The sequence below is a fragment of the Leuresthes tenuis genome, unplaced genomic scaffold, assembly GCF_036924035.1.
Source record: "Leuresthes tenuis unplaced genomic scaffold, fLeuTen1.0.hap1 SCAF_4, whole genome shotgun sequence".
Lineage (NCBI taxonomy): Eukaryota > Metazoa > Chordata > Actinopteri > Atheriniformes > Atherinopsidae > Leuresthes > Leuresthes tenuis.
In genome coordinates, this window is record NW_027325358.1 from 5103086 (window position 1) to 5126322 (window position 23237).

A 23237-nucleotide genomic window follows, 5' to 3' on the forward strand; every position below is an offset into this window, starting at 1 on the left:
AGGAAGAACAGATTTCACAAAATCAAAAAATGCTGACAGTGACGTTTTCACATCAGCATATGGTGACAAAGTCAGACTGAAGTTCATTTGTTGAAGGAAAAAAAAGATGGCATAACATGCATTTCATCCACAAACATAATTCTGGTAAACGCACGGTCACTGGTCAAAGATATTCTTCCCAATTTGATTCTCAAGTGCAAATCTGCTGCTATGTTTTACATTTATTTAGCTCCAGATTATCAAACTTAGTTTGTACACTACTTATTTCCAGCTAAATCTGCCTATATCTCCTCATGACTCTAACTTCTCAGGAGGCTGAATCATCATACTCCAGTCTTTGATGACTTTGCTGAACTGCTAATTAATCACTTATAGTGATCTTTAACTTCTTCACGTCCAACAGCAATTTAAAATTCTTGGGGTTTTATAACAGAGCAAGATGCTGGCTGTGCTGAGACCCATCACAAAACGTCAGAATTTTAAGTTAAACTTCAGCCTTTGACATTATTTCCTTGATTTACTCTTGACCTGGTAAAAGGAATAAGGCTTTCGCTCCTCCCACCTCAGTTTCTGCCCTACGGGCCACAAGCAAAAGAGGATGTATCAAACTTCATTTCATAAAGCATATGTGAAAATTATAAGGGGTACATTTGGCTTCACCCCTGGGTGCTGAAAACAAGCTTCTTCATAAGCCTACTGCTTCCACTGTGTTTGTCATTGTCTCTGCAAAGAGAGGTAAGGCTTGTTTAATTATTTGCTTATGTTTATGAAAATTTGATGAAAACTTCAGCAGAATCATTATATACTCGTATAATATATGTATGTATCACATTTACATATGAAAAGATCTCAAGGACACACTCTTTTAATCCCTCTAGCTTGTTGTAGTAACACTGCTGATGCTATTTCAGACACTAATGCTGTCATACTTTTTTTTCTGATTAGACTCGAGGCAGATGCAAAGATGACTGTCGAGTACTGTGCCTCCACACTGACAAACATGGACCTTGAAGAAAGTAAGATTGGCAACAACCTTTTTTTTTCAGACGGCAGCCAACTTCGCCATTCAGGTAATGAAATAAGCTTTATTTCAAATAACTCATCTCTCATCAACAGAAATAGTAAATTATTGTCCTCCATTCTCTGGAGTTAAGAACTGATCGTCTCCAATGCCATTCGCCTTGCTGTACGGTCTACTCTCAAAAGAAACATGTAATAGGTGCTTTTGTCCACATCTTCAGTCATATTAAATTCTGAAATACCAACAAATCTCTAGGCTGTTGTTTTCTGTGAAGGTTAGTCTCCACATGAGCACACACAAGCCAAAACCCATCAGTAGTAGAACTTGTAAGTCCAAAAACTGTATTTTGTGTCTTTAACTAACAACCTTAACGGTTCATCTGTGACAGCAAAGTATAGAAATGAGGATTGTGGGTGGATCTTGTGATCTCTGGATGCTGTCCTCCTCCCAAAAATGACTCCATGGCACATCTGCTCTTTCAAATAATTTACTTTTAAAAGATATTCAGTCCGTGGTGGTTGTGAGAAACACAAGCATGTGAAAAACAGTCAGGAAAACACAGCCATTGTACAAATTTTGAGCCTTTTATCGTAAAACTGCAACGTTTTGTGCTGTGGACACATGTAGGTCTTACACTCCTTTCTGAGACTGGGTGGTACAGTATGTGGAATATCTGACAGAAACATAAAGTTTTTAAGTAAATGGGTCTTAGAAGCAGATCGACTGGCTATAAACTTAACACAGACAATCTGTGCAATCATCTCGGCAAACAATGTTGTTACACTCAGTTTTTTTATGTTGTCATCCTGCAATTTTCCACTTTTGAAGTAGAAAATCAGCCAAATGTCATTCAGTAAAAATATTGCAATAAATGCTAAATGCTGCAAAGTCTTTTTGGATGAGTCATGTGGCCATCATGATGCATTTGACTTAGACATTGAGCACTGCTGAGATTCTAATACCGACACTGTCTTTGTTAATAAGTGATGGCCTGCAGCCGCAGAATTTCTTCAAACCATTTTTTTATCTCATTGGTTATTTTACCACAACAATGGATGAAAACTCATATTAACATGATGACTTTGGCCTTAAATCAGTCACATCACCAAAAACACGACTTGATATTGCTTTTTTTGTGACTCAAAATGTATTTTCTTAAATTAGCCACTTATTATGGTAACAGCTTGCTGTGCTGCCCCAAGTGACTCATTTTTACTGAATAAATCACATTTGTAAGAAAAAAACTTTAGAAATGAATAAATCAGCCAAAAAGATAAGACTGTAATACTGCAATGTGTTTTATGTTGCAAATGACTTTATAGATTGTGTGTTTACATATGCAACTTGTGTTTTTAGGCTGTTTTTCTTCAGTATAATCAGATTTATGTCTATTTTAGTATTAACTTGAAATTAACGTTTTGTATTCATATTTTGCAACACTTTGCAGTAAAACCACAAGTTCCTTTGATCACTTCATCAATTCTGAGTTTCTACTTCCACTTTGCTTGCTTCCATTCAGCGTATGTATTGAGAAACAGCCCTTTCAAGATAGCTACAATTTGCCTCGGGCTGCTGTGTGTTCTCCTGTTGGTTGGGGTCATAGGCCAGAGAGTCCACAGTGAGTCTGCCGTTCTGTTTTTTCTCTGTCAAGTGTTCACGTTGTCTGATATCGAGATAAAATTGCTAATTTCTATTTTCTCTCCTGGGCAGACCAAAATGTAGAACATGATCATCAGACAAACCTAAAAACCCTGAGTATGGACAAAGAGAAGCTTCAACAACAGCTGAACACTGTGCAAAATGAAAAAAAAAGCCTTGAAGTCAACCACTATCAGCTGCAGGAACGCTCCGATTACTTAACGAGGAAGAATAACCAAATACAGACCAACAGCGATTTACTGACCCAAGAAATAAACAATATTAAACTTAGCCAAAGCCAGTTACAGAGCAGTAGCGCAGCTTTAAGCAAAGAGTTAGAACAACTGAAAGTCACGAAAGCCCAGCTACAAAAAGATAAAGATAGTTTGACTACAGCTCAAAACAGCTTAAAGACACAATATGACGCAACTGTGAAACGCAGACAAGAGTTACAGGCCAGTTATGACTCTGTGACCAAAGACAGGGACAATCTACAGAACAAATACAACAATGTTACCAGATCAAGACAGCAGCTGCAGATGAGTTACAATGATTTGATTATGAAGGTAGAACATTTACAGGACAGGTACAACTTCTCAACCAGTGAGAAAGACAAGTTAGATAGAAGCCATCAAAACCTAACCATTGAGATCGACACTCTGCAGGCCACTTGTAACATACTTAAAAAAGCCCAAAATGAGTTGCAGGCTTCATATGAGGCAATCATTAAGGAAAAATCTGACTTGGAAAGCAATATCAAGAATGTAACCGATGAGAGAGATCTGTGGAAAACCAAAACCGACAACCTGACTGCTGAGAGAGATCAGCTGCTGGAGAAAATTAACAGACTGAATGCAACGATTCAAGGTAGGCAGAGAAAAACAAACAGAAACATATGCTGCAGAATGTTTCCTGTTCGTTTAAGTATGCACATGTATGTGTAGCATCTACAAAAAAACAAATCCAATAAGAAATGGATTTTGTTTCAGTGTGTGATCACTGACCAATAAGTATCTCTTCCAATTACAGAAAAGAAGTGCCCTGCTGGCTGGAAGAAGTTTGAAAACAGCTGCTATTTAACCTCCTCAACAAAGAAATCCTGGAGTTTGAGCCGAGAATTCTGTCAAAGCAAAGCAGCAGACCTTGTTATCATAGACAGTAAAGAGGAAATGGTGAGTTCATCTAACACATTCTCAGAAGTTTTTTAGCATTTACTATTGATCTGTGTCCACGGATACCACACTGCTTTTTCTGAAGCTGTCATGCTGTCAGTGTTCACCACTTTTATGACAAACAAAGTCCTTATGCAGGGGCTTGATTGGTTGGGTACATGAGCTAGGAGACCCGAGTTGGTTTCCTGCTGGTCTTATTTTTAGTTTCGGTCACTGAAACCACATGGTTAGGTTTAGGAATAACAAACCACTTTGTCACGGTTGGAAACCATCATTTTTTTGACTAAGAGAGTGAGTCCCTCCCCATTTTCTTGGTGAAAGAAATGGACAATTTGAGACCACTTGCACAAATATTTCCTTCCTGTTTTTATATTCAACCATTAAATTAACTGAATCTTTAAAACTTTAAACAAACAAAGAGAGAACATAACGAAACGACCACATCTGCTGTAGTACAAAAGATAAATACAAAACAAAACTTTATGTTGTGTGCACACAATACACATATTATATACATATTATAACATTTCCATAAACAGGTCATGAAACAAAGTCTACTCAAATAATAAAAAAAGTTTCTCTGGTGGAAGGGATGCTGATTTAAGTGGGTGGTTCAATTAATAAAGTGGAGGAGACATAGCAAACTGCTCTCGACTAATCTCTTGAATCATAGCGCGAACTTGCTTTCTTCCGCATTTGATCACATGACCAAAACACATGAGTGAATATGTCTATGTACGATGTCCATTTAAAACACATATTAGAACTGTTGGGGACTGTTTTCTGGAGGCGAAAGGGTATACAGTAGGTCCTACTAAAAAAAAAAGAAAGTAGGTTGTAGAGTCCTACTAAAAAAATAGTAGGTATGTAGTAGGGTCCTACTAAAAAATAAGTAGGTATGTAGTAGGTCCAAATAATGAGCCAGTCTGTAGAGCTTAATGTTAAATCTAGGTCATGTTACCACAATAGCTTAAGAGCCATAATCACATTAAGAAGTTGGAGGGTTAGCTGTCAAACATCTGGCATTTTTGTTCAGGAAACTTCCATCGTTACAAACTAAACTAAACTAAACTAAACTAAACTAAACTAAACTAAACTAAACTAAACTAAACTAAACTAAACTAAACTAAACTAAACTAAACTAAGGAGACAAACTGCTACCTGAAGATATTTTCACTATGTATAGTTATCCTGCTTTATGAGCATCACTTATTTAAATCTAAACCTTATGTAGAAAAAAACAGTCCAATAACTTATATCTCTCTTTCCTCATAGACGTTCATCAACGGCTTGTATAGCAGTGACAAAGAAGTCTGGATTGGGCTGTCTGATGGAGGACTAGAAGGGCAATGGAAATGGGTAGATGGGACACCACTGACCTTAACGTAGGAAGCTAAATGTCTCTCTTTTGACAAAAATCTGTACAATATTGGTCACACCAAAGAAATGGACAATATTTTTTTCTGATCATGATTTCTGTGCTTTTCTCTTCAGATTCTGGGCTAAAGGTCAGCCCAACAGCCATCAAGGGAGGAACCAGGACTGCGTGGAGTTCTGGCACCGTTCCACAGGGAACGGTGACTGGAATGATGAGAGCTGTACCATTGAGCAAAACTGGATCTGTGAGAGATAGCTTTCCTGCGAGGAGTGAAGTTTTGGCTTTGTGGTTCCAATAGAAACCATCTACTGTAAGGATATTACAAAAAGACATATTTGGGATTTCTTTTTTGGAACTGGAATTAATAGCAAATTTAGACGCACACACTCAAACATTGCTTGCAACTAAAGCTGGAGTTGCACTAATTTTGTGATGAGCAATATTTTGAAAATCAAATTTGGCAGACAGCTGATGGTGGAGCTCACGCAGATGATACAGGTTGCTTTAAGCTCAGTGACTAACATGAGATCTCAAAGGGGACTGAGATTTTCATAAATATCTGTAAATGTAAATTCTGTCTGATTTTATGATTTTAATGCTGTGCAGTTTACAGAATGTATTCATATGTTGGATTATGTCAAACAAATTTGTTATCTTGATTACGTGATATTTTTTCAAATCATTATTGTTAGATTAAACAGGTTATTTTGTATTTGTTTGTCACTGCTATCTGGTTAATGTTGAATAGATTTTAGTTTTCAGAACACATTGTAAATATTCATATGACTAAACCCATTTGCTTGAATAAAACAACTTGCACTACAAGTGTAATAAATTATATAAAGATTGATTTTCTGTGATAGATGTCTGCAGCAGCTGAGGCTGCCAGGCCTCCTCCTCCCAAACCAGTGCCTTCAAAGCCTCTAGGCAGACACAGGGTCCCTCTGTGAGAGTAAGCTCTCATGCATATCCTTGGTCTCATCTGGGTTTTCCTTCCTTTTAGACATATATTCCCATATCAACTTTCTATTTTTACTGTGAAGGAGTTGCGGCTCATCCAACATGACTGAGTCTATGCAAACATACACCAAAACATTAACAGGTGAAGTAAGTAATGCAGCTCATTTTGTTACGGTCCAGTTCTGCTGGGTAAACCTGCATGTAGGTTACATGGATGTTAAAGGAGAAGTTCTTTTTTTTTTTTTTTTTTTTTAAATAAAGCTGGACTTTATTTCTGACATAAAATACATTAATCGACTCACCGATAACAATTTGGTGAAAGTTGGCGTCCTTCAGACGATACTTAGATCCGCGTATATCCATATATAACAGGAGTGAACGGGGGCATCGGCAGATGCCTCTATATATGGAAATATGCGGATCTAAATAGTTTGAAGGACACCGACATTCATGGAAGTAAAAAGTAGGCCATTTTCCTTGTTATGTCACTTCAAACTTTAGAGATGACGTGGCACTTTTCATTGGATTGTCCAGTGGATAGTGTACATTAAGCAGTAAGTCTTCAGAGTCAGCGTGGCAGTATCATGTCAACACGCGTAATGGGATTCTGTGTTGGTGTGTTTCTTCGTAGGCCCGCATGAACAGCTTTCATAATATCTTTTTGTGTCCTGATGATCGTCATGGGATGGATTTTTTCTAAACTAAGTTATTGCAACTTTACTGTAGCAATATCCATTATTTGTTCTCGCTATACAGTTCATACTGCAGATGTCTTTGCAGATGGACCTAAGTTTTCCAAATATACGAAAAGAGTAGAGTAGAGTTTATGTGTAAGATGAAGTTCAGAACAGTGCAAATAGAAAGATTGTGAAGTATCATGTGCCATCCAAGATCATCCAAATCATTCCTCTGCTGGGTTTGACCATGAGAGCCCACTAGAGGGAGATCATCCCACACTTTTCCCAAAGCTTAATAATGAACATCCATAAAACAAACAAACAAACACACCACTTAGCATGAGCTGGTGCCCCCTTTGCCCATCACATACACCACATTATTATCCCTGTTTCTAACAGTAATGCTTTCTAAGAGCAGTAATGGAGTCCCATTCATACTGTTTGAAAGGGTGGTTTTGGTGATACAGGAAGTTATTCATTACATCAACATTTTACATGCACTGCACTTCGAACTAAGAGGATACTCATCTGCAACATTAAAGATTAAAAGAGTGTTACATAAGGTTGATTCTGTCACGTTACTGGCTGTTTCTCTTCTATCATTTGGCTTGGCAGATATGCTATTTAGTTATCTCCAGGACTGCCTTTGCTTTTGTTGGAGCATGTTTTCACACCTCGTGTTTTTTTCTATTAAATATACTCAATAGGGTCTTGTGGGTAGTTTTTTTTTGTTTCTATTCAAAAAAGATTTAATGTGAACTATTTCATTCACATGTCATATTTGTGATTAAGAGGTTTACCATATAAATAAGATAACAGACATTAGCATGTGACAGCAGGGGTTGGATACATGTAACTGTGTTGATTCATTATTAAAACAGTGTGTATGCCAGATTGTACATATGGGAGTTTCTTATAAATCTCAGTCATCAAGAAGCTACATGCATGAGCACAAATCTGATTGTCACTCACATTTTTAGACATGAATGGCTGCAGACACCCCTAATTTGTTATTTTCATATCATGACAATATTCTCATCACAACTAAACAGACTTAATAATTGCAACAGTAAAGAAGAAGCACAGTTTTTTGGATTGTAAAACTAAGACCTTCATTGATGACGCAGATGAATTAGGTTGTGTAATAACGAACAGAACAACAACTGCAAATTGGAAAAGTAACGAGCAATCAGTTCTGTAAGTTCAGAGCAAAGGAACCTGCAGAAGTAAAAAGGGAATGGTTGGATCCAAAATATGCATCATCTGAGGGCTACAAGGGAGGACTGATAACTATGCCTGATTTATATGCTACATGCAGCCTCTACAGTAAACAGTGTGAGTGGAGATGATCAGCAGGAGGACACAGATGTACAGATGAATCATGGTATGTTTGCTGTTTTCTTAAAACTGTCCTGAGGAAGCCTCTGTGTCAGAAAATTAAAACTTACACCCTACATGTGATGAAAGGCTGCAGTTATTCACAGCATTATTAGTTATTCATTCATAAAAATGCATGACAAGTGTATGTAAAAACTAACAATGAGAATCAAAATCTGAAAAAAGATCACTGTAGAAATGAGACATTTCAGTGAAACTGTGTGTTTTGTTTTATGGTAAATGATGTGACCTCTGCTTCCACCTCATATCAGGGTTACTTTGCTATAGAAAACATAGGGACACATGGTTTGAAGAATGTCTGAGGCGAGCACATTCCTCCTTTAGAAATTCTGGCTTGTTTTGTGGGCAGGAAAGGCGCTGTTACACATGGTTTTAGTTTGCACAGATTGTTTGTTCTTTTGTCTCCTGATTCCTCTACATGCGACGAGGACCTCCCCAGTGTTGATTGTTGATCCAACAATGACTTATGAAGGATTTACATTATTACAGAGTATTTACTGCAAGGAGTTTAAAAAACTATTTCTCTGAAAATGGTGGTGGCCTTGTTAATGAAGATTGATACTTGCAATGATACACATGGTTAATTGTTTGATTTGCACAAATAATGTCACTTAGAAAAACTAAAGTATATTGTCTTTTTCACTCTTAAAGGTCTTTCATTTCAGGATGCAGAAGCAGTGAGTAAAAGTGCTAATAAAGGATCATTTCTAGTGTTGAAAATTGTGTTAAAATTTGACAGTTGCTTCTAAATTGTGTCTGATTTGTCACATCAGGGCAGATAACCTTTCTGTATGTTACAAAAACATGTTACAAATGTTTGCCTTACTTTTTTCCTTTAAGAAAATGAATATCACGTGCTACATTTCTTGCTTGCATAACACTTTTTTTAAACTCACAGGCTTTGCCATTATTTGCTTTCTACACATGGTATGGATGGACTATGACTCTGGTGGTCAGCCTTGGCTGTAATAGTCATCCCACACGGGTGGAAGTACGCAAACTGTGTCTCTGTGTGTGTTTCTGTTATAATGTCTGACTTTCCTGAATCTCCACTACTCCACCCACTCGTACAGGTAGGAGGTGAGTTCTTGGTTTTACCACATTGCTGTGTGGGAGCAGCTCCGTGTGCACTCACATCAACTCTCAGAAAGGTAGAATATAAGTCTGAGAGTCTCCAACTCACATACTTGTAATATTTTTGTATATACTGACGCACACAATGTGAATGATATACCTTTTGTGCAATGGGACATAAATGCCTGAGATCACCAACTGGAAAAGATCAGAGAGATTTAGGATAATAATAAAAGTACAGCTTGTGAACTGTGCTCCACAGTCTGACCTTCACCCCACTGAACATTTATGAAGGCACTTGAGAACAGAGACACTCAAACAAAATAAAAGCTCTCCGGAACACGAATAGATGAACTTTAACCTTGAACATTAAGTTAGAAACAATGCAAAGCTAAATATAAAGATGTAATGCTGGAATAAGGCTTATTCTGATTCTTATGCTCTCCCACAAACCTTAATTGAAATCATTCAAAGTTATGTAACAAAAAGTGTGCACAAAACCTCATGAATCAGAAGGTTTGAACAGTTCCAAGTTATTGTCATTCTATCATCTGTGCAATTTGGACACATGCACACGTATAGTAGATTTAAAAGACAAATCCTGACAGTAATAGTATTGATGGCATGCTGTAACGCACCTTGCCATGTGAAATCCCAGCCTCCTGCAGGCACGCTATCTAGTTTCATATACTGACATATGAGGGAGAACCCTGTAACTTTGCCAATGGAATTTTTAAATGATCTTCTACAATCCAAAGTCCACTCTTTCTTTCTCCTTCAATCTAACTCTCCCATCTACAACTCAACTCACTCAGCAGGAGCTGTCTGACTCCAGGAGGGAGTTTCTGGTCGGTAAGTTTTTACTCCACATGTAAGACCTTTCCTGACAATATTTTAGATTACCATAACGTCTGACAAAGCGGTGACATTGATGTAAAATTGTAGAAGAAAAATGTATATTCCGAAAGGAAGGTTTTAGCTGATAACATAGACACTCATCTTATCACAAGAGGAGCAGCTGTTTCATTATTCCAAGCGAGGTTAGAGTAAAGATATGTGAAAGATGTTTTCAGGAATCTGTTTTCTCAATAATGTGCTCAAAAAATGACTGAAAAGGTGAAGGGAGGCTGAAAGACCATGAAACATTCAGGGAAACTACTCTGAGGTATTTCTCTGATAGAGGGTTGAATAGAATCAGTTAAACGCCAACAAAAACTGGAAGTAAACATCACATCTTACACAAAAACTTAAGAATGAAAAAAAAGATGGATTCTGTAACAGCACAACAATCCCAAACTCACTTAAAAATAAAAAATAGACCATCAAAAAACACAAGCTGAATAGTGGCGTGCACAGACTTTTTGAAGGGCAAGGGCGGAAAGAAAAAAAAAGGGCACATAGAAAAAAAAAAGCCTCCTCACCACTGTAGAGGGCACTTTAGCACACATTTTGGCTCCCAAGAGGACATTTTAGCACACGTTTTGGCTCCAAAGAGGCCACTTGATGGCACTTTAGCACACGTTTTGGCTCCCAAGAGGACATTTTAGCACGTGTTTTCGCTCCCAAGAGGACAGTTTAGCACACGTTTTGGCTCCCAAGAGGCCACTTGATGGCACTTTAGCACACGTTTTGGCTCCCAAGAGGGCACTTTAGCACACGTTTTTCAACAATTGGGCCACAAGGGGTTGCAATCCCCCCCCCATTCACATCACTTAAGCTGAACAGCTTTCTATAAAACAATCCCCCAACCTGAATACCAAAGAAAACCTGCAGATGTCAAAAGAAAAGTGAGTTCACAGAAAAAAAACTTAATTTGAATGAGCTGGTGCACAGCTGAACTTCAACGCCTCCTGAGAGACATTTCAACGTCGTATGCTGTAATATGCGGGAATATAATTCATTGCTTTATCACAGCCCTGCTTCAAGTTGATTAGATATTACTTCTGAGTTTTTACATCACTCAGTATAATTCTAGGATTTGATTCTAGATGAGTGGATTGTTATTACATCTGCAGGGTGGTGATTATCTGTAATGACTCGGCACCTGAATGACCCAAAGGTGGATGTTGTGAGGTTTATCTGAGACATCAGTCAAAAGGAATTATGGATCTTTTGAAAGACGAAACTGAAAAGTAAGTCAATAACTTACTACTATAACTATAACTACTCTTTTGTTAATCTTTTTAACTGGTTGTTTAGACATTCATTTGTTCATATATTCACATTTGGTGCACTATTAGATAATGATTTTGCTCTTCATACTCTGCAGGGTGAATGTAAAGAATATCGTTACTAAATTCCTCCACAATGAATCACCGGGGCGGTGTGCTGGCTCAAAGGAGAAGGACACAAAGTAGGACGAGTTTCTACTGTTTTTTTAATTATTTTGGTGCCGATAAATTAAAGTACGTGGCAAGGTTTTATTCACAAAATGTTTTCTAAATTTTTTTATTAATTTCAGATTGAAAATACCAAAGTCCAGTGGATCTTTGAGTGCCAGGTCTGAATCGTCTATAGACTGTTCTTTGGCTTTTAAAGGCACACCGTAAGATAGCACAAACTCACACACACATTCTTTAAATAATTCAGAGGAATAGTTTCACATTTTCCAAGAGGAAGACAAGATGTTTGACACTGTCAACATGTCTGTACACTAAACACGGTCACCAGTTAGTCATATATATATTAAATTAACATAAATGTAATAGAAAGTTTATATTATTTTATGGTGAAGGCAGCAGGTTCAATATGTTCTGACATTTAATGTAATGTAACCCTTATATACAGTGATTAAAATCATCTAAAGTCTCCCCTTGAACTCCATGTGGATTAACTGTGGTCTACATACTCTGCCTAGAGTAAGCGGGTGCCTAGATTAAGCACATACCTGTGCTTATACCTTAATTAAGCACATACCTGTGCTTAATCTTATTGTAAATGCCCAGCTGAAGACACAAACTGTGGTTTAATGACATTTGGTCTGGTTTCTAAATAGTCTGAAACAAGACTGAAAGTTGTTTTTTAGTGCCAACAAATGACCAGGATGAAAAGAGTTCCCATCATTTCAATAAACAGAGCTAAAAAACTGCATGAACAAGAAAATGACTAAATCTGTGTCAAACAGATATATATTTCATCAAAATTATGAAACTAATTTCAGACTGAAGACATCATCGTCCAGTGGATCATTGTGTGCCAGGTCTGAATCGTCTATTGAACATCCTTTGGCTTTTAAAGGCACACGGTGAGACATCAGAAACTCTCACACACACAGTTATCAAATAATTCAGAGGAATAGCTTCACATTTTCCAATAGGAAGATAAGATGTTTGACACTGTCATCATGTCTCTACGCTAAACACGGTCGCCAGTTAGCCATCTTTTTTATTGAATTGTTTTTATTTTACCTTTATTTTACCAAATAAAATCAACTGAGAACAGCTTCTCATTTCCAATGATGACCTGGCAAGAGATGCCGCAGACAAAAACAAAACAAAACAAAAACAGATAAAAAAGAAACCGTACACATGAATTCAAGAGACAAAACCAATGATGAAGAGACAATGAAGTTAAAAACAGCATAAATAACTACTAGAATAAATGGAGCGAGAGCAGAATGGGAGTCAACTAGGGAATGTTGCAGTTTCTGTTTAAACATATGGAGTGCTGGGAAAGCTCAAAGTTTGAATTTTGAAGGGAGTTCCAATCATTAGCTGCAGCAAAACGAAAGGAATTCTGGCCGAAGACAGTGCGGCCTTTTAGAATAGATAGAGTAATGAAATCCCTGGACCTCAGGTGGTAGTTATTATTGGAAAGGTGCAAGAGGCTGGAAAGGTATTGAGGTGTTTTCCCTAGAAGAGTCTTGTAGATAAATAGAAACCAATGATGAAGTCGCGTGGTGTGGATGGAGTACCAGCCTATCAGTTTATACAGATCACAATGATGGGTGAAAAAAGGTGCGCCAGTGGCAAAACGGATGGCAGAGTGGTGTGCAGAGCATCCAGGCAGTTAAGGGCACACTTGGAAGCCATTTTATAGATGACATCATCATAATCAAACAGAGGGAGTATGGTATTTAGTTTTGTGTCAGTTTCAGTCAACCCTTTAAATCATGTGTTTTTAGTTTTCCCAGTAAAAAAACTGTGGTCCACATACTCTACAGAGACATCCACCTGTGCTTAATCTTATTGTAAATGCCCAGCTGAAGACACAAACTGTATTTTAATGTGGTTTAATGACATTTGGTCTGGTTTCTAAGTTGTCTTAAACAAGACAAAGTTGTTTTTAAGTGCCAACAAATGACCAGGACGAAAAACGTTTCCATAATTTCAAATAAACTAAAAATAAACTAAAAAACTGCATGGACAAGAAAATGACTAAATCTGTGTGTCAAACAGATATATATTTCATTAAAATTATAAAACTAATTTCAGACTGAAGACATTATCGTCCGGTGGATCTTTGAGTGCGAGGTCTGAATCGTCTATTGAACATCCTTTGGCTTTCAAAGGCACACGGTGAGACATCAGAAACTCACAGCCATTTTATTCTTTTTTACTTTTCTTTCCAAGAAACACACTGGCATCATGTTTGTACACCATAAATGCAAATATTCTCTCAATTTTCAGTTCACGTGCTTTATTTTACATGATGATATGAAAAAAGGATATCAGCTATTTTAATCCATTAAACATCTAAACAGAACCCACAATTTAAAGAGAAAATTCCGTTCTCTGGACCTTATTTCTAGCTGTAGATACGTTCATTTACTCATTGATAACATTTTGGTGTCACTTGGAGTCGTTCGGACGCTATTTAGATCATTCGAGATCCGCGTATATATCCATGTTTATTATAACTGGAGTGAACGAGCAAGGCCAATGCAGCCTCTAAATAAGGCACGAAACGCCTTCCTAGTCCTAACTCACAGGGGAATAGTACTGTTGATTCCTTTCGTCCGAACGACTCCGCGTGACACCAAAATGTTATCAACGAGTTTATACAGCTAGAAACAAGGTCCAGGTTTTAAAAAACGGAACTTTCCCTTTAAGGCCACCTGTTTTGATCATGAATGCATTGTTTTGCATACAGACATGGTTTGGAGTATTGACCTGTTTCAAATCGAAGGGTGAAACGCAAGGCAATATTTCATTGCTAATCTTTATACATTCTTTTGACGTATATATTGACATTTATGATAATAGAGAGTTTGTATTATTTCAGGGTAAAGGCAGCAGGTTTGATATTTTCTGGTTCTCAGACGGAGACGTCATCAAAGGACATCCCACTTGATATAAAAACACAGTAAGGCATTACATTTTAAGGTAGCCCTTATATAGATTGATCAAAATCATCTAAATTCTGCTCTAAACTCCTTGTGGATTAACGCAAGTTCATTGTGTGGAATATTACTGGTGTATTCAGTAACCATGTTAATCCTTATAGTTTTTTCAGTGAAAAACTGTGGTCCACATACTATGCCTATGCATCAGATTGCATCTTTTATATTAAACTTGCTTAGATTTCTTGAAGTCTTGAATGCAGTGGGATTTTTTTTTTTTTACCTTTGTCACATCTTTCAGCCATCAACCAAGTTTAATTATTATAACCTTTATTTAACTAAGAAGATCCCACTGAGATTAAGAATCTATTTTTCAAGGAAGACCTGGCCATGGATAGGCAGCAGCAAATACAAACCACAGTTACAAATTACACAGATAAAAACACAAACAAATGAAAGAAAAAGTATTGAATTTACAAGCAGATTATGAAAAACAAGTACATGTAGTGGAGTCGGCCTGAAGTGTTCTCAGTTTGGATTTGAGGGCACTTAAAGAGATTAACCCTGTTAGTTTCCAGTCATTCTGCAATATATTCCATGCTGAGGGTGCAGAGTAGCCAAAAGCCTTTTTACCCAGTCCTGTACGAGCATATGGAACAGAAAGCAACACATAGTCTTGAGAACGGAAGGAGCAAGGACCAGCACCTCTCTGTGCAATTAAGGGACAACTATAGGAAGGCAGTAGACCAGGGATGTCCACATCCGGTCCTCAAGGGCCGCTGCCTTGCAGGTTTCAGAGGTTTCCCTGCTTCAGCACACCTGATTCAGATCAATGCATCATTAGCAGGCTTGTGCAGAACTACAAACCTTTGAATTCAGGAATGTTGAAGCAGGGAAACATCTAAAACCTGCAGGACAGCAGCCCTTGAGAACCGGATGTGGACATCCCTGCAGTAGACCAAGTGATACCTTGTATATACGAGTATATCAGTGACTGAGTCTACGGGTGGCTAATGAGATTGAATAATAATGAATGATGTCACAAATTATGTCACAAATAAAAGAGAGGTCATAAAAACAAAACATGTGCCAAATGGCTTATAAAGCTGATGTTTTAGTTTGATAGGTGTGATTATTCAAATATTTATTAAGATGGTTACATGAATTTCAGATCAAAACCATTGTGGTCAAAATCCAGTGGATCGCTGTGTGCAAGGTCTGAATCATCTATTGAACATCCCTTGGCATTCAAAGGCACACGGTGAGATACCACAAAGTCCCAGCTTCACCTTTTCAGATAATTCAGAGCTTTCACATTCTGGCAAAAACATTTCTTTTCAGACTTAGAATGAAGAAGCTTGTCAATGTGAAACAGGGTGTAAGCCGTTAGCCCGGCTGTCTTTTTGTAAGATCATATTCTTTTGCTATGAAGTGACTTTTTTCCCAGTGAAAAATAGCTTTCTGATTCAACACACCAAGCCACCAAGGCCTTCAAGGAACGCCCGTCTGAAAATCAGTTTTGCAGGATATTCAAATGGCATACCTCTTGTTTAATTTAGTGTATTTCATTTAGATTTGTTTGATTTATTTCTCCATTGAAATATACCAATATTGATAATAAGTGCTTAATCAAATTGAACAGATTAAACCAAGGTCTAAAACCCCTAAAGTAAAACTTGATCAACCTCCAAGACATTAATTAAACTGCATTTAGGACAGGAAATGGCCAGTAATGGTATCATTTGGCAATTGCCGTAAATTCTGGTGTAAATGTTAGCTCTTCTGTGTGCTGTACCACCCAATCTGCCACCTCCGAACAGCGCTTCAGTGTGTAATCTTGACACGCCTGCTGTGTGTGGTAGTTGCAAAGCTGTCATGGTTGCTGTTCAAAAAGGTGTTCAGTGAATGATCACTTGATGTTGTCATATTTTCAGACTGGAGAGACCAGATGACTATTCTCTTTACGAGACTGAGTCAGACCTGTCTTCAAAGGACATCCCTCCTCATTTTGCCAACAAAAAGTGAGCCAGACTGTTAAATTCATCACAAGTCATCTTCATGTTTATCCCTAGCAGCTCTGATTATTTCCAAAACTATTCTTGGCTGAACAGTGTTTTCAGAATTTATGCATCTTAGCATTTTTAAACTTTTGTCTCCAAAGTGAAGTATCATGCGGGATACCCAAATACTGGGGTAGTCATGTGACCTGTCCTTTGGACACTTCCAGGTATGGTTCCAACATAAAAACACAGTTTGTCAGACATAATGCTGTACTTATCTAATCAACGACACTATCTCAGAATTCATATATCCTTATATATGGATGTTGTGCTTTGTGTGTAATGAGTTACAGGTTCATAGTTCAATGTCCTCCAACTGCTGCAAATCCAGTGCTAATAACTGATCGAAGAGCCCCTAAAGATGTCACCCACAGCAGGTGAAATTCACTCTACTTGTGCCAAGTTGATTAGTTCAGCCAGAATAAAATGTAATTGATCTGAAATATCTTGCTGGCACTACGCCAGTCAAGCATAGTAAACAGCACTGTAAAAAAAAAGTTGCTTACACCACAATCATGTGCTAATTCTACTGTCATGGACTTGAATAGGCTAACTGAGACCTGTAATGCTTCTGTGAGAACATCAGTCAACAACTTGTCACATTACTGTAAAAAGAAAGCTTCCTCTTTTGTAACAGCACACTTATTTCTGCTGAAAAATGCACATTAGTGACACATTTGTGCATCTTTATTGTACTTGTTCTGATGTCGTAATCATTATGACGAGGTTTCAAAGGATGAGCCGAATCGTTTCCGATGGGTGAAACAATAATAAGCAGGACTGTGTGCCACATTCTTATTCAAAGCTGAAGTAATCTTAGAGGGAAAAAGTGTGGTTTAAATGTTTGTAAATGAGGACAAATTAGCTTAATTTACTTCCACATCCAGAAAAACTTATCGCACTTTTAGAAATACACCATTAACCTGAAAAATGCTTTGAACCTTGTCAGATACTTCGTGTGGCTCTCTTCTTGCTTAATTTCTTCTTCTTTCTTGTCTTGCTTTTCGTTCTCAGGTGGGACTATCCAAAGAGAGCGAAATCCATAGCCTCATCTGAAACCTCCAGTTATTCATCAGGTCATTCAAAAGATTCCCTGTACAGCGAGGACTCAGCTTCACACGAGGACATGTGAGCCCCTTTAAGAATGAATAAATCAATAACGCTGTAAACTGTTGACGGCGCACGAGTTGGTGACAAGATGCGACTGCTCAGAATGTTTGATCAACCCATCAGTGTGCAATAAATACATTTATAGTTGTGAAATAAATAGTTAAATTAATTCTGCAACATCTACATGAAATAACAGCTGGTTAAGAAATGATTGAAACACCATTTTATTTTCTGATTAATATTTTAATATTTTAGATTATTGATGTCATGGTTCTGAGGTTATTAATGTTGCATTCCAGACACTGTAGTTTGTTAGTTTATTTAAATTTGAGTTTATTTTGACTGACTCATCAGTCAGCCTCAATAATATAAATGTATATATTTTTTATTTTGCTTAGTTATTTGGTGACTAATTGCTCCACCTTCTTGTTCTCTTAACAGACACGATGAGGTGATGTGTGACACTTGTAATGAGACTGCTGCTGTGAAGACCTGCCTGACCTGTAACGATTCCTTTTGCAAGTTTGATGCACGGCAACACCAGAAACTACTGCAGAGACACATTGTCACAGATCTGAGCCTTGATTTTGAGAGAAGACGCTGCCAACACCTTCAGATGTCCCCGGATTTCTTCTGTAGGACTGATCTGATGCAGATTTGCAGCATTTGTGTGCAGCGGAATCACAGCGGACATGATGTCATTTCACAGAGGGCACAGCTTCAGGTGAAAATATAAAATGTGTAAAAACTGTGTGTGTAATATTTCATAATGGTGCTGTGCTGCAGTTTGTACAATGTTGCTGTTTAATTACAGATGTCTGATGGTGAGGACCTTGGACAGCCCCATGCAGGTGACAGACATTTTAATTGTTTTATATTGCACTTCTGTAACTGCAATCTATGAGTTCAAAGTTCTTCAGCTGATAAGTGTTGCATTTGATTTAAGCAAATTGAATGAAATCAATTGAAAAACATAGAAAACAACTGCTTCATTGAAACATTTTGAAAGCAGAAAGTATAAGATAAGTTATCAGTTGATCTTTGACATCTGCCATAATCACATCAGACCAACTAGGAAAGAAGGAAGTTTGAAGTTCTTTGTTGTTCACAGGCATGTGACGTCCTTCAAGGAGTCAGGATAATGAAGTTGTATAATGTCTCTGTGCCATGTATATAAAAATGTTTTGTAGTTTGTGTGCAGTCAGGTGAGTTGTTGGCTGCATTTTCCTGTTAGTAAGATACATAACTGCCAAACCAGTGTTAAGTAACTCACAAATGTAACGTCTGCAGTCCACCTTAAAATCTGATCCCAAAAGATTTGTCACATTCATTCATTGATATCCTGGTTTCATGACAAGAGTATCCAGTCGGTAAAATTAGATATGACGAAATTCGTCTCACAGCTTGGGCTCGAGACATTTCGCTTGCTTTCTTGTAAGAGTGTTGGGGTGGAAGAGAATGACTTCCTGCTCTGTCTGATGTTGGCCAGCAGTGCCCCCTCCTGGTAAAATCACGTTCCATTCAGTGAAGCCAAACTCTGTGGTCCTGAGCTGGGGATGCCCGCCGGAACTAGAGGGACCAAAACGCTTCAGAATTAAATGGACGTCTTTCATTGAGGAGGAAAGTTCCTTAGTCATTGAAGATATTTGCAAAATTGAAATTAACAACCTTCAGCATGGACAACAGCATCTGTTCAGTGTGGCAACAGAAGATGAAGCTGGAAATCTAAGCGAGTGGGTCACAGCACGTGTTTGCACAGGTAAAATTCAAGATTCCTGTTCACAGATAATATTTCATTTGGCAAATTAAAACATTTACCAGTGACTTCTCTCTTGTAGAGGTGCCCCCCCCTCGGCATTTAACAAAAAGACATTCAGACTCTACATCTCTGTCGTTACAATGGACCAAAGGCGAAAACATGGAGAGAATTCCACATCAATTCCTTATCAAAGTCACAAGTCCAGCAGAAGAGCCCCAAGTAATCCACACCAAAGACTGCTCCAAGGTGTTCTCTGGTTTAAAGGCAGACACAGAGTACGAGGTCTCTGTTTCAACAGTGCTGAAGGATATGTGCAGTAAAGTGGTTTCTATAACTGTACACACAGGTGAGATGTTTGAATAATCTAATAATCTAAAACTACATTGTAGTGCGTTATAGCCTCTCTAAAGCTACTTTTTGTTTCTTCTTGCATATTAAAAGAATTTTGCACAGTTTATATTTGGAGAGATGTTTTGCAGGCTCTGTGCTTCGCTGGAATTGTAAAGTTTCAGCTTTCAGCAGTTGCAGATTATGCTAATTCTGCATCCAAGTCTGCTTGACTAATCTGACAAGCAGCGTGGATATCACTGCAATATTTAGCAGGATCTCCCATGATAGTTTGCAGCATGGTAACATATGCAGTGCTGCATCCCTAGCCCAGAGTGTTACCCCCTCCTCTTTTTCCACTTCCAATAAAGTGCAGCTGTTTAATTCATCTGAGAGTACCGGAGCCTAAAATGACAAAAGCAAAACATTAATAAACAACCTTTAACATGAGAATAATCATCTGTGTGAAAAAGAACATTTTCAAAAGCATTTTTAAACTATTACCTGTTCAATCACTTACCAGCACTTTATTGGTCAAACAAAATATTATATAATTTACGTGTTTTGGCCAATATATATATATGTGGGCATATCTATTTTCAGAGATCTATGGCTACAAGGTCAGAGACAAACCCAAAATAGTAATTAATGGAAGTAGTAGTTGTGCTCATGTTTAATGGATGAATGAATGTCAGATAAACACAACCTGTGCATTAATTACATTCTTCTTTTCTTTTGACAGAGCCATGTCTCAGGGAGGTGCTGTCAAAGATTGGACTTGAAGACCAGTATGACAACAACCTCTCAGTTAGTGATTTCCTGGAGATTACTCAAAATGACACATCAGAGAGAAAATCGGAAACACCAAAATCCCTTACTCAGGCTTTTTTAAAGAGTGTTTTGATGTTAAACACAAAGGCTAGAAGTGTATCGAGTGTTGTGGACACAGAGAAGGAGAATGTTATCCACCCCTTGGACCTGATAACTGCATTGTTTCTCTGCTCAGACAGCTTTTTACAGCAGGTTTTAGTGCAGAAAATGGCACTCTGCCAGTTTGCTGTGCCACTCTTGCTGCCTAACAGTGAAACAAGAAAACTCACGATGATGCTGTGGTCTATGCGTGAAATTGTTAGAACCTTCAGACCTTCGCGACAAGCATTCATGAAGACGAGCTGTGAGGAGAGACTTGTGCTCTTTGATATTCCTCTAATATCGTTTGTCAGGCTGGGGAAGACATTCTTGTCCAAGTCTCAGACGTTAAACAAACTTCTGAGCAACGCTGAGCAGCACCATGACAGGTTTTATCATTTTGACTTGGCGTGTGGAGATGTGCCCAGAAGAATTTCAGACGGGCTTGTTGAAATGAGCTGGTACCTCCCGTGTGGAAACAGAAGCACAGACAGATTCTCGGAACCACTCGCTGTTGCTAACCTCAGAGGAGACATCAGGGCCTGTGACCAGCAGTTCTCATTCCTCTATCAGACATCCACAGCTGTTTACGTCTTCTGTGACGAATCAGAGGTTGATTACTTCAAGACTCTTCAAGGAAAACAAGGAAACGCAAAAGTCATTTTGATTTGCTGCAGACAAGGCAAAAGCTCTATACTCAAAATGGCGACCTTGGAACCAAGCTTTGAAACTAAAAATTTGAGTCTGAATAATAGGACCGAAACAGAACTGCTTAAGGTTCTCCAGGAATCAGTCACTCAGATACTTGAGAGCAGCCCAGACAAAGTGTCGCTTGCAAATCTGGCTGAAAGAGCGCGCTGTTGTGAGATCCTGATTGATGAGGACAGTGATGAATGCCAGAGTGCCAGGAAGAATGCTAAAAACATCGCTACACATGTTGCCACAACCCCAGAGTTCAAAGACCAAGAGCTGCCTTCGCAGGGACACACCTGGAAAGCACTTTCATGGGTGGAGACAGAGTACTGGAGACTGCGCAAAGTTGGCAACCAAAGTACAGAGGACTACCGCAAATCCTTAAAAAAAAAAGAAATAGGGCTCAAAAAGAAGCAGGCAAGATTTGATGTGTCAGCTGTGATGCTAAGATTCTATCAAGGTGTAGGTACCTCATCGCAGCGCTACTATTTCCTCAAATGGCTGGAAATGGAACTCAGTGATCTGTCCCGGTATCGGCTGTCACCTTTGCAGGATCGATACAAAGAGCTGAACCAGAAGTCTCCTAAAAAAACAGAAAAAATTGCAACGATTGACAGGCTAATTTCTGTTTGCTCTTTACGAGTGGACCACTTTTTTCGAGAGTGCGGGCAGCTGTATGCATGTGCGAGTGTCCTGCCAGAGTTCTTCAAACAGAGGAAAACCATAGAACAGTTCCCTGCACTGTGTGCACAGATGCTGCTGGATGGTTTCCCTCTTGAGCTTGTTGATGGGGATGCAGCAAACATCCCCATGAAATGGATTAGGGATGTGCTTACTGAGCTTCATTTCATTATGCAAGACAACAGTAAGCTCAAAGTCATCACCATCATCGGGGCTGAAAACTCAGGGAAATCGACTCTGCTCAACACCATGTTTGGGCTCAGGTTTGCCGTCAGCAAAGGAACATGCACCAGAGGGGCATTCATACAGCTAATCAGTGTCAGCAAAGCTGTCAGGAGTGAGCTGGGCTGTGACTGCGTCATGGTCATTGACACAGAGGGACTGAAGCCACATCAGATGGTTGAAGATGATCACAGTCACGAACGTGACAAAGAAGTAGCGAGCCTTGCTGTGGCGCTCAGTGACATCACAATTGTCAGTGTTTCCAAAGAGAGCTCCACAGAGACAGACATCTTGACGGAGGTGCTTCATGTTTTCACAAGTCTGAAAGGGGGAGGCAAGAAGCCGCTGTGTCATTTTGTACATGTTAACAAGTCCGGGTTGTCTTCTGTTGAGAAGGAAGGAGATAAGGAGTTGGTGCAACAGCTCAATGAGATAATCCAGAGGGATGATGGGATGAAGAAGGCCGACATCACAAAGCTCTCAGATGTGATGGAGTTTGATCCAAACGCATGGAACTGGGACATTCCTCCAGTTTGGAGGGGAACTCCACCAATGGCTTCATTCAGTGTTCATTACAGTGAGGCTGCACGTGCACTGAAAAAGCAACTGATGGGGGACCTTAAAAAATGTCCAGGAGGAGGTGATCTGACACATTTTGCCACAATGGTAGAAAACCTCTGGAAGGCCCTATGAGGCAAACCATTTTTTAAAAACATTTCATACACAGACGAGCAAATGTAAGCTTTACATGCTTTCTGTTAGCATACAATCATTCAAATGTGAGAAGAAAAAATACGTTTCTGACTCAGACTGTTCAGAGATAATAAGAAAGGTGTTGCCACTGATTCCACCGTAAAAAAAAGACACTTTGGCCCAG

The 23237-nt window shown here is 38.6% G+C and overlaps 2 protein-coding genes across 2 annotated transcripts; both read left to right on the forward strand.

Moving 5' to 3' along the window:
- The first annotated feature begins 952 nt into the window (after positions 1-952).
- LOC140305375 (uncharacterized) lies at positions 953-6133 on the forward strand. The gene is made up of 6 exons (XM_072384233.1): positions 953-1070; positions 2541-2639; positions 2732-3526; positions 3689-3831; positions 5107-5216; positions 5326-6133. Exons 1-6 carry the CDS (start codon positions 965-967, stop codon positions 5462-5464), a joined length of 1392 nt encoding a protein of 463 aa, XP_072240334.1. The 5' UTR covers positions 953-964; the 3' UTR covers positions 5465-6133.
- Positions 6134-20710: 14577 nt separating this feature from the next.
- Positions 20711-23138, forward strand: LOC140304955 (up-regulator of cell proliferation-like). The gene has a single exon (XM_072383744.1). The coding sequence runs from the start codon at positions 20759-20761 to the stop codon at positions 23051-23053; it is 2295 nt and encodes a 764-aa protein (XP_072239845.1). The 5' UTR covers positions 20711-20758; the 3' UTR covers positions 23054-23138.
- Positions 23139-23237: the final 99 nt, after the last annotated feature.